The sequence below is a fragment of the Odocoileus virginianus genome, chromosome 4 (assembly GCF_023699985.2).
Source record: "Odocoileus virginianus isolate 20LAN1187 ecotype Illinois chromosome 4, Ovbor_1.2, whole genome shotgun sequence".
In the NCBI taxonomy this organism is placed as follows: Eukaryota; Metazoa; Chordata; class Mammalia; order Artiodactyla; family Cervidae; genus Odocoileus; species Odocoileus virginianus.
Window position 1 is genome coordinate 73754973 of NC_069677.1, and position 17624 is coordinate 73772596.

Consider the following 17624-nt stretch of genomic DNA (forward strand, 5'->3'; position numbering starts at 1 on the left):
CCAGCACCACAGTTCAAAAGCATCAATCCTTCGGCGCTCCTTTATAGTCCAACTCTCACATCCATACATGACCACTGGGAAAACCATAGCCTTGACTAGACGGACCTTTATATCTACTACTGTGGGCAGGAATCCCTTAGAAGAAATGGCTTAAACATCATAGTCAACAAAAGAGTCCGAAATGCAGTACATGGGTGCAATCTCAAAAATGACAGAATGATCTGTTTGTTTCCAAGGCAAACCATTCAACATCACGGTAATCCAAGTCTATGCCCTCACCAGTAACACTGAAGAAGCTGAAGTTGAACAGTTCTGTGAAGACCTACAAGACCTTCTAGTACTAATACCCAAAAAAGATGTCCTTTTCATTATAGGGGACTGGAATGCAAAAGTAGGAAGTCAAGAAATACCTGGAATAACAGGCAAATTTGGCCTTGTAGTACATAATGAAGCAAGGCAAAGGCTATTAGAGTTTTGCCAAGAGAACGCACTGATCATAGCAAACATCGTCTTCCAACAACACAAGAGAAGACTCTACACATGGACATCACCAGATGGTCGACACTGAAATCAGATTGATTATATTCTTTGCAGCCAAAGATGGAGAAGCTCTATACAGTCAGCAAAACAAGACCAGGAGCTGACTGTGACTCAGATCATGAACTCCTTATTGCCAAATTGAGACTGAAATTGAAGAAAGTGGAGAAAACCAGTAGACCATTCCAGTATGACCTAAATCAAATCCTTTGTGACTATACAGTGGAAGTGAGAAATAGATTTAAGGGACTAGATCTGATAGACAAAGAGTGTCTGATGAACTATGGACGGAGGTTTGTGACATTGTAAAGTAAGGAAGTGATAACTATAAATATCCAAATAGTGGCTGCTATTAGCACGGGAGTGGAGGGGTGATAGTAACTGAGAAGAAGCATATTGGAGAGGTTCTGGAGTGACTGGTAAGAGTCTGTCTTCTGACATGGGTGAGTAAAATAAGGGTTTTCATCTTATGATAATTCACTAAGTCTCATATTTCCTTTTTTGCTCTGTTCTGTACTTTGATTATGCTCAACAATAAGCTTTTGGAAAAAAACATTGTAGAAAAGAACAGTAAGAAAATATGGCAATAGACTAAAGCAGTGCTCATAGAAAAATTCAGCAAACTGATTACGTAAAATACTAATATACAGAAGTCACTGACCTTCATATGTGCAGCTAGTTAGAAGAGCTAATGAAAACAGAGCTCTCTTACTTAAGAGATAAAATAGGTAGCAACATGATGTGTAATCTTAAAAAGAAAGAAAAGGAATGAAGAAAATAAAACCAAAATAGACTCATAGATCCAGAGAACAAGTTAGCGGACACCAGAAGGGAAGGGAATAGGAAGCTGGGCAAAATTAGTGAAGCGGATTAAGAGTTACAAAATTCCAGTTATCAAATTTAAAAGTCACGGGGATGTAATTAGACTTGGTATTGATCTTTTGTAATGTATTTAAATGTTGAGTCACTATATCATACACCTTAAACTAATATTGTCTGTCAACTATACTTGGATTTAAGAAAAGAGTCGAAAGTGAAACTTGGAAGAGCTACGGAAACTTGTAAAATGCTATTGAGGGAAACAGGACTTGAAGAGTATGAAAGATGTACCTGTTCTTGGACAGGAAGACTAAACATTGTAAAGGAGTTTTTTAGAGAGGGCAATAAGCAAACTAATTCTTAAAATTCATAAGAAAATATTAGCAAGCAGGAAAGTCATAAAAATTTGAAAGAGTTGTTATTTAAATATATTTCGTAAACCTCACTAGATAATAGTATGTCTGTAAGTTGCAGAAAGTTCAGTGAACACATAGAAAGCATAGAAATAGACCTAAATACAAACAGGAATTTAGTATATGATAAAGGTGATGTTTTGGCTTATTGAGGAAAAGATAGTTCAATAAAATTGGAGCAACATCTCATACCAAAATAAGTACCAAATCAATTGATCAGTGGGTTAAATGTGAAAAATGAATCCTTGAAAGTACTAGGGAAAATGTGGTATACTTAAAAAAATCTTAAAAGTGAGGAACTAGACCAGAAACCCAGAAGTCCTAAAAGACATTTCTGTTTGTATCTCAAATTTTGGACTTCTTCTCAAATGGTGTTGTTGTCTTTAATATTCTGTGATCTTGAGGAAGATACTTAATTTCTCTGCATCTTTTCCCAGGTTATATCTTTATGATAACTTGTAAAATATTGATATTTCACAAATATTGAGAGGATCCAATGATATATGTGAAAATGCTTAGAGAAGTTGTGGTGTAGGGCTAGAAGTTGTGTTATTCATACTCATCCTTTGCTCCCCTAGTTGTTCTGTGTCTTTTAGTGGGAGGAAAGACAAGGTAGGTGGGTGGGTGATGACCAATTAAATAGATGATCTTTTTGGTTAATTCTTGTAAGTCTGGTTTTGTTTGCTTATTTTTAAATTATTAGTTTTAAAAAGTTTAATTTTAACAATACATTTTTATCCTAAAGTATTTGTAAGAGGATTAACTTAGTTTAAGAAATAGAACCAACTTTTACTGTATTTTCTTATACTTAGAACTCTGACAACACCATTGTATTAGAAATGTCATTCTTTGCCAACTAATTATGCATATGACCATTTGCTTTTTTTTAAACGTAACTTTCAGTGTTCAGGAATACTTCGTTCGCAAGTCCAATGCAAAGAAAGGCATGTTTGCCAGTACACATCTTGTATTGAAAGAGCCAGGTGGTTCTAAATATGAAGCTGCCAAGAAGTGGAATTTACCAGCGGTCACTATAGCTTGGCTGTTGGAGTCTGCTAGATTGGGAAAGAGAGCAAATGAAAGCCATTTCCTGATTGAAAATTCACCTAAAGAAGGTTAATATTTTTGTTTATCATTTTATTTATATTTTTATAGTTTGGTTTCTGGGATTGTGTTCAGTTGCTAAGTCGTGTCTGACTTTTTCTGACCCCATGGTTTCTGGTATATGAATGTGCTAAAGCTTTTAAGATAGGTCATTAAGATTTCTCCCTTTAACATGAGCCACTGTTGGGCACCCATTATTGGGGAGGGGGTGGGCAATATAAGTACGTTCATAGCAGAATGTTTCATTTATAATTGTACTATCAAATGTAGGCACTGTCTGAAAGCTAGAAGGTACAGAACAGTGTGGGAGTGTTCTAGGGTCTCAGTGTTTGAAGTCTGAAGATACGAGCTTGGATCCCACTTACTGTTCCTTCTGTGAGTAAAGTGCTGTCTATTCCTATTTTTTTTTCCTATCTATGTATTTTATTCTATTCCAGTCTGTTCCTGGACTTCTGCATGTTATCTCTTGCCCACCTTGTGCTTGCTTGTTCCTCCTTATCTTTCAGCTCCCAGCTTGGATATCACTTTCCCTGGAAAAACCTTCCTTAACTCATAAATATGGCCTTGTCTTGCCATAACATCATGTCTCTTGTAGCTCTTATCCCAGTGTTAACATTCTAGTTTACTTTCCTGTTTCCCTGCTCAGCCATAAGCTCTGAAAAGGCAAGGAGTACATGCATCTTGTAAATTATATATTTTCATTGTCCGGATTGGACCTGGCATGGAGCAGTCATCTAGTAAGTGTTTTTGATAAATGTTGAAAAATGGTAGGAGGCAGAATGGGAGGACACAGTAGCCTCTCTTATATAACATGATGACATCCTGGATCACACTTTAGGGAACCTTGGGAACAGCTCTCAAAGCTAATACTTATTAGTTTTCTCTAGACAACCTGGGAATTTTACAACTGAGGTAAAGTAATGTTTAGGTCATACTAAAATCTCATTAAGAACTTTTCAAAAACTTGACTGTAGTTGTTAACTCTGAGTACATGTAATTGGGATTTTCTTTTTATTCTGCCATTGGCCAAAATGATATTAACTTCTTGTTCAATCACTAAGTCATGTCTGACTCTTTGTGACCCCATGGACTTAGCACACCAGGCCTCCCTGACCTTCACTGTCTTCCAGAGTTTGCTTATGCTTATATCCATTGAGTCAGTGATACTGTCTAACCATCTCATCCTCTGCCACCCTCTTCTCCTTTTGTCTTCTGTCTTTCCAGTGAGTCAGCTCTTCATATCAGGTGGCCAGAGTATTGGAGCTTCAGCTTCAGCATCAGTCCTTCCAATGAATATTTAGGGTTGATTTCCTTTAGGATTGATTGGTTTGATCTCCTTGAAATCCAGGGGACTCTCAAGTGTCTTCTCCAGCATCATAATTTGAAAGCATCAGTTCTTTGTCACTCAGCATTTTCTTACATAATTTTGGGCAAGTTATGAGGTTTACTGAGAATATTTCAAGGTATAACAAGATGAAACAGGAAATCTAATTTCATTATTTCAGTCGATTTGTTTGTCTAACTCAACATATATTTTAATATATTGCCTGGTTTGTTTCTTTGAAAGTAAGTATATAGCTTTGTGGTATGAAGTATACTTAAGAATTCACAGGAAAACTAATAGTAAGATAAAAAACATCACTTCTTGTATGCCTCTTTAGAGACAGGAAAACGACATCAGTGGCTCACATTTGTTTCTTTTCATTTTAAATCTCTAGAACAAAGTTTGGAAACTGAAACAACAAATGAGGTGAATCTAAATCCAGATACCCCAGAGCATCCTGTAACACATCTGGAAACTCACAGGAAAGCAGCCGTTACACCTTTAGATATGAACCGCTTTCAGAGTAAGGCTTTCCGCACGGTGATGTCACAGCACTCCGGACAGGCTTCAGTCTCCCCTACCCCAGGACAGTCACTTCAGAAGGAGCCCTCATTACACCTGGATACGCCATCAAAGTTTCTGTCCAAGGACAAACTCTTCAAGCCTTCCTTTGATGTGAAGGTGAGGCTTGTAGAAAATGGTTCTGGAGATAACAATTTTATAGTTTATAAAGTTAAAGCACCAGGTTCGCCATCACTTAGTTTGTAGTAGTAACTTCAGAAATATTGGCAAATAGATTCATGGTAATGAGTCCCTATGTATACCCAGCATTGAGGTAACAGCTAGAGATATATATGGTGTGAAATCAGGACATCTGGGTTCAAGTCCTGTATCTGTTATGAATGGTATGATTCACAGATCATTTAACATATTTGAGCATCAGTTCCATCTTTTGTACAAAAAGGATAATATCACTGAATACTTACAGATTTACTGTAAGGATCAAGTGAAATTGTGTGATGAATAGTTTCATAAACTGTAAAATTACATAGACACATTGGACTTAGGATTTGATTCTAGGAGTACACCCAGTGCTCTTTCTGAAAGTGTTATCTCTTTACCTTTCAATCATTTGCCCTAAAAAGATGAGTTAAGTGTGCATCTTTCTTTGATCTTCTGAGCATTGGAATATGGCTGCTTGTCTAAAAAATGCATTCACAAATGAAGGTTTAATTCACACTTCTCAGATGGTTTTCTTTCATTCCCCAAAGATAATTTTCTTCACTATTCCTTCAGTAGTTTTTGGCCTTTTAAATAGCTATTCGAACCATGATTTTTTTTAATCCATGAACTTTTGCAAAATTATTGTGTGGTTTTACTCACAGTGTTTTGGAGCAGACTTAAAGTTTGCAAGTTGTTCAGCTTCAGAAAATACATATAAATTGACCTGGGACAGTTTTCTCCAAGCTAAATCTTTGATCAGATTTCTTCTGAAGTAACATTTTGTACTGTGACACTACTTACGCTGTAAAAACTAGAGGGGAAGCACTGGTTTGGGAACTGTGAGATCTAGAATCAGGCTTCTGCTTTGCCTCTTACTGCCAAGTCAGCTTCTTTGTGTTTCATTATCCCCATCTGTAAAATTATGATTTGTAAGGTCTCAAAGCTAGTAATATTCTTTGAATAGTAAATGGAATAATAATAGGCAAGATAGTAGAAATATTTCTGTTCATTGAGACCATTCTTCTACCTCACAGTGAAAAACTGATGGTTCTGAAATAGTCTCAGTGTAGGTACAAAACACATTTAAAGGTTTTATTGTTTAGTCATAATGTGTTTAGCAGTGTCTCTCTCTTTTGTGATGTATAAAATACTACTTCACCTTGTAATCAGTGGTCTTTAAATTGATATAACAGATTGGCAAAAAAGAAAAATCTGGTTATCTACTGTGCTCTCTAGTACGTGCTGAAACACTGATGCTTTGCTCATGACAATGTATCAGTGTTGGTGCGTGCATTTTGCTTACATGGTTTCCTTTACCTGTGCAAATTGTGTGTATTCAAGGTTAATACTCATCAGTTGAGCACTGGCTAAACACTTTCTGCTGAATACATTGAATACTATTCAGATGAGAAAGGGAATGAGCACAAGTCCTGAGCAGCAGTGACTAGTCCTCACGTGGGAATTGGGGTGGCTTGGGAATAGGCATATATTTTGTACCTTTGAAGATTTTTCATAATCCTCAGCTCAATATGACTTTTTAATCCTCCTCGTTGTTCATGTCTAGTTTATATCCATCCTTGCTTACTTGTTTCCTTCTGTGTTTTTTGCTTGTTTACTTGTTTGTTTTGTTTGGGTTTTTGGTATCATTTTAACCAATTTCAACTGTAAGATCAGACAAATGTGGTAAAATACTGCTGAAAATGTATTAAGCTTCTTAGTCTCTTTCAGCCAATTTGTTGGACAGTATGGAATTGTTTTTTTCATTGTCTATACAGATGCAGAGAATACTTCATTCTTTTTATTGTTGTTTGGAGGAAAGCTGGAGGAGGTTAAAGCTATAATCCAATTAATACTGAGGATCATTCCCCTTCTCTCTTTACCTCTTTTTTCCCCCTTTCCTTTTTCTGTTTACCTCTCTCTCTTCCCTCTCTCCCCTCTTCTTTCTCTTTCCTTTTCTCCTCCTTTTCCTCACTTCCTTTCTCCCTCTCTTCCTCCATATACACAGGACGCACTTGCAGCCTTGGACACTCCCGGAGGTCCCAGCCAGCAGAAAAGGAAGCTGAGTACACCACTCTCAGAAGTCATTGTCAGAAACCTGAAACTTGCTTTGGCAAATAGCTCTCGAAATGCTGTTGCTCTTTCTGCCAGCCCTCAACTGAAGGATGCCCAGTCAGAAAAGGTGGAATTATCTCTCTTATTAAAAGGAAGTTTTAGATTAAAAAAAATTAGAACAATAATGATTGACCTGTTCCTTTTATTTTCTCTGGGTAGGAAGATGCTCCGAAGCCGCTTCAGAAGGTAGTGGTGTGTGTTAGTAAGAAACTCAGTAAGAAGCAGAGTGAACTAAATGGAATTGCAGCCTCTCTAGGCGCAGACTACAGGTAGCTGGCACATCTTTTTTTTTGGTGTTGATATGAACTCAATTTATAGGGAAACCTAAAGCTGTTGTGAGCATCTATTAAAAAAAAAAGGCTTTATTTTGCCTTTTATTAATAGTTTATCATAGTATCTACAAAATCCAATTTTTATTTAATTTACCTCATCCTTTTAAAATACCCTCTCCCGGGATGGTGAATACATGTAAATCCATGGCTAATTCATTTCAATGTATGACAGAAACCACTGCAGTGTTGTAAAGTAATTAGCCTCCAACTAATAAAAATAAATGGAAAAAAAAATAAAAAAAATAAAATACCCTCTCCCATATCAATTCACTCTTACATGTGTGTTTTTAGGGCATATTTAACAAATATATGAGAACATACTTTGTGACACTGTTCTAAAAATTTGGGATCCATGAATGAGTAGAGTCTAGAAAAAAAATCCTTGTCTTCAAGGAGTTTATTAATACATTTAGGTCGGAGATTTTAAGCATGTTTCTTAGTGATTTTCAAATTAGAGCCCTTCTGTGAGTACTGTTAAGTGCTGCAGCACTCCTGAATTAAAATGGTCTTTTTGAGGATGTTTAATGCCTATCGTTTTTACTTTCGAGGCATAGATTACCACTCTCAACCTGACAGCCCAGCCAGAGACAGGTCCCTAGCACAATTGGCATCAGTATCGGGGATTGAGAGACCCTATTCCAGCCAGTGCTGAGTTGATCATATTTCTTCATTGTCTGTGGTACTCAAGCTTTCTTGATCACTTGTTTTCAGCAGTTCATAGTTGGCATAATGATTGGTTTACAATTAACAAACAGTTTGAGGAATATGATTAGCTTTATCTTTCCCTTTTGGTAAGTCATTTCAGTTATCTTTCTTTTTGATAGATAAATCAGGAGAATGGAAAAATAAAATATATTTGTGTAATTATAGGTACCTTAGTGTTTCATTCATCTATTGTAAAAGAGTAAAGCTTTCTTACTTACAACTATTATTTGTATTGTCTATATAATTGTTCTTAACTGGTTGCTGAGTGCTCAATATGAGGCAAGTATCATCTCATACCATTCTCACAGTAGCCCTAAGAGAGTATACGTATTTGTCAAAATTGAATGCGTCCTTGGGTGTTCTGTTTAGATGTGGACTTATGTAAAAGACACATACAGGGCTTGTGTTTTTATAGGATTTAAAATGCCAGTCCTGGGAATTCCTGGGTCCAGAGGTTAGGATTCTGCACTTCCACTGCTGGGGGCCCAGGTTCTATCCCTGGTCAGGGAACTAAGATCCCACAAGCCACACCAGACAGCCAAAATAAATAAATAAAATGCCCCAGTCTTCTCAATATTAAAAAAAAAAAAAAATACATTGCTAAAATCCCTAAATAGAATTTAATAGTCAAGGGCATTAATTTGGAATTTGCATTAGGTGTATTCCTGAAGTGAATTTCTGAGACTTGATAATCAATGAGAGGAAAGAACTCTTATTATGCAGAGGTTACAGTATGTATGTGTACATAGGGTAATTGGCTCTCAAGTGCTGATGTTCCAGATGTTCCCTTCCATACTCACTGAAGAGATCAGTGATACTGTCTCCCACCTGCCAACAGTTAAAGTCTAGACCAGATCTTCCTGACACATCAGATATTTATACAACATTCCTTCTACTAAAATGGATTTCATAAATCTAACTTTTATAATTTAAAGTCAGTAGAAGGTACATAGTAATAGAATATACATTAAATATGTAAATGCCTTTGTCTGATAACAGAGGGGAGTGGAGTATTTATATTTTTGCATACATAGTAAGAGCACTTCAAATGTGATAGCTGGCAGACTGAAATAGATGGAGACTCAGATACCATAAACAGCATTTCTGTTGGTAATATGACTACCATGAGTTGTTCACATTTAGCAAACTAGGTTAAGGAAATACTAAATGGGAGGAAATCGGGAAAACACTGTAATAGCTAAGAGTGTGCATTTTGAAGTCAAAGCTGGCTGTACCTCTTATTCACTGAGTATGTTACTTTAATCATGTCCTTCAGTTTTCTTATCTTTTAAATGGATAAAATAATAGTGTTTTAGAATTGTTGTGAAGAATGGATGAATAATGCTATGTAGAGTACACAATATTATGGAGTACAGAGGAAATGTACAGTGACTAGTGGCTGCGAGCAGCTGGAGGATAGGTTGGATACCTAACTTGAAAATATCTTTATTGTTATATCACCTTTATGAAGTGATATTACAGAAAATATTTTAAAGAATTATCTTTCTGCATCTCTCTCTGCATTTATATATTGAGAGATATGCATATAAAATTTAACAGTGAAAGTGGAGTCTGTCATTTAGTGTTTTTGCTTACTCTGGTTCTTGAAAGGTTTTGCATATTCTGGTTTTTTTTTTTTTTTTGAAAGGTTTTGCGTATTCTGTTTATAGAGAGTAATGATAAACTAACATAGTTATCTCTCAGGTATTCAGGCTTTTGTGTGTTTGATTGTTTTAGGTGGAGTTTTGATGAGACAGTGACTCATTTCATCTATCAAGGACGACCAAATGACACTAATCGGGAGTATAAATCTGTAAAAGAAAGAGGAGTGCACATTGTTTCAGAGCACTGGCTTTTAGAAGTAAGCATACTTTTTTCCCCTCCCCTTTCTGTCAAATGAAAACATATAAACAGTATTTCAAGGCACAAATCCATTTCTCTGTACATAAACAAGTTTGATAACCTTATTTAATTGCACATTTCCTTTCTTTGGCATCAGAAACGTAAGGTCTTTAATCCTTAAATGCTTAGTAAAATCTTTAATGAGTATTCTTTCAGATTGTCTGATTCTTTTTGCTAGTTAAAAATGATATGAAAGAAAACTTGGTAATGCTTTGAGGAGAATTAATTTAGCATGCCAATGCAGTTTCTTTTCTTTCTTCTTCCATTTTCCTTCTGGGTATTCCCTGAAACGTGATTGATACTTTGGCAAAAGCATAGAAATAGAATTAGATTTTATACTTTAGTGGACAGGACATTTAAAAGTGAGGACAAATTGTTACTTGTATGATGGAATTTTAAAGTCAACTACATTTCAAAACTTTAATTTTGTGAACTTTTGCCATCTTAGAACATAATGTTTTGGCTGTCTTTTTCCTACTTAACATCTTTTAGTCACTAAAGTTTTTTTTAGTCCTGTTTTAAAGCACACCATTGTATTACAGTGTGCCCAGGAGTACAAACATCTTCCTGAATCTCTTTATCCACATACTTATAATCCCAAAATGAGCTTGGACATCAGTGCAGTGCAAGATGGCCGACTCTGTAATAACCGACTACTCTCAGCTGGTTCTACAATGAAGGATGATGAGGTAAACCATATGGATGATACATTTACCCCCTCTTTAAGCTGAACGTACAGTCATATATTGCTGTGAAGCCTTATACAGGGCTTGGTTTGAGAAACTGTAATTTTTCTTCTTCAATAGCCAGATCATATGCCTGTAGAAGAAAATGATATAGACAATATGACCACCAGTAATAAAGAACTAGCAACATCAAATGGAAATGGAAGGAATGACTCTAAAGGAGGTAAAATATTTTTTAAATTACAAACAAAATTTATAAATATGTATCTTTCATACTGAATGCTTCCTTTGCATCAGATTAACAAATAAAGTTATCTTCTATGTTACTAAATACAAGTAAAGCATATATTAATATTTGAGGATTGAATTGAGGTTCCATGCCAATCATTAATAGTTAGCAAAGCTTTGAGTGATTTAAGTGTGAAACCTGTAAAGTGTGTGAAACTAGGTATTCTACAGAGTTGGTGTGATAACAACCCTATTCTCTTAAACATAGGTAGAGATGGTAATTTTTCAAAAATTGGTCCTTTGATTCAAAAAATTTCATTATATGCACAATATATTTTGACATAAATTCACATGGTTTTAAAGGTATAGAAGGAGGTATAAAGAGTTTCCCTTCTCTTTCTGATGTTATTTTGTTTATTTATTTTTGGTTGTGCTGAGTCTTCCTTGCTGTGGGCAGGCTTTCTCTAGTTACGGTGCATGGGCTTTATTGTGGTGGTTTATCTTGTTGTGGAGCACAGATTCTAGGCACATGGGCTCAGTAGCTGTGGAGTAGCTACTTAGTAGCTCGCAGGCCCTAGAGTGCTCGGGCTCTAGTAGTTGAGGCAGGCACGTGAGGCTCTAGAGTGCGGGCTCAGTAGTTACAGTACATGGGCTTAGTTGCTCTGCAGCATGTGGGATCTTCCCAGACCGGGCATTTCGCGCATGTCCCTGCCAGTTTGGCAGGGGAACTCCTATCCACTGTACCACCAGGGAAGTCCTCTGATGTTATTTTCTTACAATTTCTTCCAGAGCTGTTTTATGAGTACACAATCATAAACATATGTTTTCTCCTTCCCCTATTTAAAAAAATATATCTATATTAAACTACTATATATATTGTTTTATACTTTGATATTGATATTTTTATTTGGCAGTTCAACTTGTGAAGTGTCATATTAGTACATAAGGAGCTTCTTCAGTCTTTTTCCCTTTTTGGGCAACTGTACAGTATTCATAGTATGAATGGCCCACATTGTTTAGCCAGTTGCTTGTTGATGGGCATGTTGGTTATTTCTAATTTCTTGCTGTTATAAAGAGTGCAGCAATGAGTAATGTTATAGGTCTAGGTATCCTCTCTTTAATGGATTTAATGGGTCAGTATTTTCTATTTTCTTTACCCTACCAGAGCATTCCCTGTGATTCACCAGTTTAGTTAGTACCACTCTATTCATTCCAAAAATCTTTATTTAGTACCTACTTCAATAGTCTGCAAAGAAACCAAAGATAAACATGTTGTGGTCTGTGTTTTCGAGGACCATGGGGGACAATCATAAATGACTGTAATAGACGTTAGGGTGTGTGGTACAGAGCATGAGAGGATCAGAAACCGGCAGGGTATCTGCAGAAAGATGACGACCACGAGTCTCAGCACAGTGTCTGCAGAGGGCTTCCTGATTATTTCCTTTTTCGTCCCCATAGTAAGGGCTTCCTTTATGTCCTGGTTCTGCAGTATTCATAGTCTTAGTACAGTACTGTAGCCTGTAGTAAATATTCAGTAGATGTCAAGTCAATGAATTTGTGTTCAACCAAATCTAGACAAAATAGTTAATATGAGTAGGGTGTGGTAAAGAGAAACTTACCTTGATTGATATATTTGTGTTTGTTTCAAGCTCTGACACAGACTTTGGAGATGAGAGAGAACTTTCAAAAGCAGCTTCAGGAGATAATGTCTGCAACTTCAATAGTGAAACCCCAAGGGCAGAGGACTTCCCTCTCAAGAAGCGGTTGTAACAGTAGTACCTCCTCAACTCCTGACAGCACCCGCTCTGCCCGCAGTGGGCGAAGTAGAGTCCTCGAGGCACTGAGGTCTGTGGCGGAGTAGCTTTTCCTTCCTCCCTGCCTTGCTCACTTATCCTTCCATTTCATGTAACTCCAGAATTCTTACTTGGGAATAGGAAGCAGAGGTGTGTTCCATACCAAGGAACTGCTTCCAGGGAGGCATGATTAATACGTTTTATTACCTCCCATGAGAAAGACATGATTTAAGATCCAGTTTGCCTTGTTTGAAATGGATTGAATGGTAGTCCTCTCTGTTCTGTGTATTAGACTTAAATAATATTGGTATTAGACACTAAGTACGTGTGTGTGTGTGTGTGTGTGTTTGTGTGTGTATACATAAATTTAGGCAGTTTTCTTATTGGATTACATGTATTTTGTATTCTCTTTATAACTCTTATCTTCTAGGAAGGTGATTACAGATCTTAGTGTGATGTGATTTAAGTTCAGTAGAAATAACTTCATCTTTTCCTTAATAGAAAAATCTCTGATGAATGTTAATGGACTTATATCTTGAATTGATTAATTGAACTCTGCATTTATCTGTATTAACTGTATGTTTCATGAGATTGTTTCTTTAGCTGAGTACTGAGCAAAAATGATTTTCTATTTAATACACCTCAGGTCATATTTTACATTTCAGAGTGCCTAAATCTTGTGCCAAAGTCAGTAAGTAAATATATTCTGAGAGTAAAAGGCCATCATCCTTGTATTTGAGGCAAATGAACACTTTGGGAATGCCATCAGCTTTGGCAAATTATTTTTATTAGTAATATTTTCTTTGTGTATATACATTGAAATATTCAGTATACACATTGAAGGAAGTTATTGGAATTCTTTTTACTTTTCAGTGAAATTGATACACCATGAAACATGCTTCACTATAGAGCTGGCTTACTCTGAGAGGTTTGGTTGTCAGTAACCAAAAGAACCTTCTTTAAAAGCAACCTATAGATACTAGGTACACTTCCTATATAATTATAGTTATTGTTTAATTATAGTTATTGTTTCCAGTGATTATCCTGTGAATGGTCAGCAGAGTAAACAGGTTTCTAAACATTATGTTTCCCTAAGCCTATATAATTGAGAAAAGTCCCTTTTCTAAATGCTGTAATCATTTTAGAATTTTTTTAAATTTCCTACAGTAAACTTACCCTCTGAAGTTTTAAATATAAAGAGATTCAATGTGCTTTATTTTCTAGGTAAAACAGATAAGTTTCTGGGAAAAAATTTTTTTTAAATAAATCCCAAAGTTCAATTATTGAATAAGTATTTTCAAGTGCTTATTGGGTGCTAGATGGTGGACATTTAAAGGTGAACTACCAATTTGCAGTCTAACTTAACGGAAGTTATGAGGATGGATTTTGTTATGGCTATCCAATATTAAATTGTGACTTCTATTCCTTAGGCAGTCTCGTCAAACAGTACCTGATATCAACACAGAGCCCTCCCAAAATGAACAAATCATTTGGGATGACCCTACAGCCAGGGAAGAGAGAGCAAGACTTGCCAGCAATCTGCAGTGGCCTAGTTGTCCCACACAATACTCTGAGCTTCAGATTGATGTTAAAAAATTGGAGGATTCTCCTTTCCAGGAGCCTTTACATGGTTCAGAAATTGCTGAACAGGGTAATGAGAAAGAAATCTATTTAATTCTTTGTTTTAAGTACATGTTGACTTCTTGAAAATAAGCACCTTGTGGTTCTCTGAACTGTACATGCCAACAAAAATTTAATAGATATATTTGGGCTTAAACTTGAAAAAGTCAGAAAGATAATTATAAATTGAGATAATTTATATTCTGGCTGGGAGAACTGCATGGACAGAGGAGCCTGCAGGCTACAGTCCGTAGGATCGCAGAGAGTCAGACACGACTAAAGCGACTTAGCCACATAGGTGTCATAAATTGAAGTATGTATTTTGATTAAATTTAGAAGTTAAGGATTAGGCAATTATTCCCCCAGACATTTTTCCCGTTCTTTTTGCATTTGTGTAGTTAATGCTTGATTTTTCTCTCAATCATCTTGTTCATTTAAGTCTTAACTCCACCTAGCACATACCTACATTTCTCTAGAGCTATATGAGTTTCTTTCTGAATTACCTATATTTTTCTTCCTTGGACTTTACCTTGAAAACAAAATGCTTCCTGTTTCTCATCATTGGTCATCTTTCCCCCTCTTTCTCTTTCACATCACATGAGTATTTCCCTATACTAGATGTATAGATTTATCTCTGCTCTGATTTTCTCTTATGAGAAATTGCTCTCATTTTTAAAATCTGATTTACATTTTACTGATGAAGGTGTGGTATTTAAAGAAAGAGAGACGCACACAGATAACACCATTTGCCATTTTAATTGCATTCATTTACAAGCTCTAGAAATAGGCTACTTCTTTTGCATGTACATTTTACATTTTAGAATTTCTGTTTAATTTCATCTTGGATAAGACAGATGAGAATATTCCCCAGACTTTGTTCTTAGTTGTATTTGGATAACATCACATTATAGCATTTTATTGCCCTCAGCTGTTTGTGATCCTGGGAACGTATGTGTGACTGGAGCCCCAAAACACCCAATCTCTGAAGAACTGGAAACTCCAATGAAAGACAGCCACCTGATTCCTACGCCTCAAGCCCCCAGTATTGCCTTCCCCCTAGCCAACCCACCTGTGGCTCCACACCCTAGAGAAAAGGTTTGTTTATCCTCAGTATGGTGATAAGACTTTTGGATATTGCTGTTATGCTACATTCTGAATTTTTTGATATCAATATCAAGGGTTTGTCATATGTTGAAAACTGTATTTCTTTGTACTCTATTATAATCATTTCTGCATTTGATAACTAAGAAAACTAAGTAAAATGTTATTGTAAAAGAACCATAGACTTGATAGCTGTTTTGATGTTAATTTTTTTCTAAAGTCAACTCTTCCATTCCAGATTATAACAATAGAGGAGACTCATGAAGACTTAAAAAAACAGTACATATTTCAGTTGTCATCTCTGAATCCTCAAGAACGTATTGATTATTGTCATCTGATTGAAAAACTAGGTACAAGTATTTTACTTATGTTGAAAATGTAACCTTATTTGGAAGTCAAATGTAGCTAAATTTTTTTTTTTTTTGGTAGCTAATTATTGATACCATTTTTAAGCTGTAGAAATTGAGATTAAAAAGATGGATAACTTGTCTCAGGCCATACAGCCTGTCAGCAGTAGAACTTAAGTCATAGGATTTAAAGTGAGTCCCATCATTAAGGTGTAAGAATCTTGTCCTACTTTGAGTGTTCATTGTTGAAACTCTTGTCAAAATCAAAGAAATTATATAGTTAAAACTACATTTTCATGAAGTTGAAAGTACAGTGATATCCAGACAGGAGCTCCTCCTGCTGTGACGTTCTTATTTCACTGGTTGTCAGGCTCTTCGTCCGACACCATTCTGGAAGCAGCATACTAGAAAGGTAAACTTTCTAGCAACTACATTTTAAAAAGTAAAAAGAAACAGGTGAAATTAATTTTAGATATGTACTTTATTTATATTTGTACTTTATTTAATATGTGCTTTATTAATATATGCAAAATGTCATATTCAAAGTATTATATTCAACATGTAATTAGTATAAAATATCAGTGAGATAATTTACCTGTTTTTCTAAGTTTGAAATCTGGGATATAGTTTGCATGTACAGCACATCTCAGCATCCCAATAGGGTCCAGCTGTGCTTCAGGTGCTCAGTAGCCACATGTGGCTAGTGGCTACTGTATTGGACAAAGCAGCCTTATAGAACTTACTATGACAGCTTGACCTAGAGAAACATTAAGAAATAATGATTGTTTTTATTTTATTTTATTTTTTAATTTTTTTTCCATTTATTTTTATTAGTTGGAGGCTAATTACTTTACAACATTGCAGTGGTTTTTGTCATACATTGAAATGAATTAGCCATGGATTTACATGTATTCCCCATCCCGGTCCCCCCTCCCACCTCCCTCTCCACCCGATCCCTCTGGGTCTTCCCAGTGCACCAGCCCCGAGCACTTGTCTCATGCATCCAACCTGGGCTGGTGATCTGTTTCACCCTAGATAATATACATGTTTCGATGCTGTTCTCTTGAAACATCCCACCCTCGCCTTCTCCCATAGAGTCCACGAGTCTGTTCTATACATCTGAGTCTCTTTTTCTGTTTTGCATATAGGGTTATCATTACCATCTTTCTAAATTCCATATATATGTGTTAGTATACTGTAATGGTCTTTATCTTTCTGGCTTACTTCACTCTGTATAATGGGCTCCAGTTTCATCCATCTCATTAAAACTGATTCAAATGAATTCTTTTTAACGGCTGAGTAATATTCCATGGTGTATATGTACCACAGCTTCCTTATCCATTCATCTGCTGATGGGCATCTAGGTTGCTTCCATGTCCTGGCTATTATAAACAGTGCTGTGATGAACATTGGGGTGCACGTGTCTCTTTCGGATCTGGTTTCCTCGGTGTGTATGCCCAGAAGTGGGATTGCTGGGTCATATGGCAGTTCTATTTCCAGCTTTTTAAGAAATCTCCACACTGTTTTCCATAGTGGCTGTACTAATTTGCATTCCCACCAACAGTGTAAGAGGGTTCCCTTTTCTCCACACCCTCTCCAGCATTTATTGCTTGTAGACTTTTGGATAGCAGCCATCCTGACTGGCGTGTAATGGTACCTCATTGTGGTTTTGATTTGCATTTCTCTGATAATGAGTGATGTTGAGTATCTTTTCATGTGTTTTTTAGCCATCTGTATGTCTTCCTTGGAGAAATGTCTGTTTAGTTCTTTGGCCCATTTTTTGATTGGGTCATTTATTTTTCTGGAGTTGAGCTGGAGGAGTTGCTTGTATATTTTTGAGATTAATCCTTTGTCTGTTGCTTCGTTTGCTATTATTTT

At 36.1% G+C, this 17624-nt stretch overlaps 1 protein-coding gene across 5 annotated transcripts in view; it reads left to right on the forward strand.

The window, feature by feature from the left end:
- The window catches only part of TOPBP1 (DNA topoisomerase II binding protein 1), a 76419-nt gene that overhangs the window by 33711 nt on the left and 25084 nt on the right, over positions 1 to 17624 (forward strand). For all 5 annotated transcript variants that reach the window (XR_011487364.1, XM_020895867.2, XM_020895865.2 and 2 more), the window contains 11 exons: positions 2673 to 2884; positions 4592 to 4878; positions 6926 to 7099; positions 7192 to 7301; positions 9807 to 9930; positions 10514 to 10660; positions 10778 to 10880; positions 12535 to 12730; positions 14109 to 14329; positions 15227 to 15393; positions 15638 to 15749. Coding sequence is in view for 4 of the 5 variants with exons in the window: in XM_020895867.2 (XP_020751526.2) it covers positions 2673 to 2884; positions 4592 to 4878; positions 6926 to 7099; positions 7192 to 7301; positions 9807 to 9930; positions 10514 to 10660; positions 10778 to 10880; positions 12535 to 12730; positions 14109 to 14329; positions 15227 to 15393; positions 15638 to 15749 (1853 nt within the window). In the remaining variant the exon portion in view is untranslated. The remainder of the gene's footprint in view (positions 1 to 2672; positions 2885 to 4591; positions 4879 to 6925; positions 7100 to 7191; positions 7302 to 9806; positions 9931 to 10513; positions 10661 to 10777; positions 10881 to 12534; positions 12731 to 14108; positions 14330 to 15226; positions 15394 to 15637; positions 15750 to 17624) is intronic.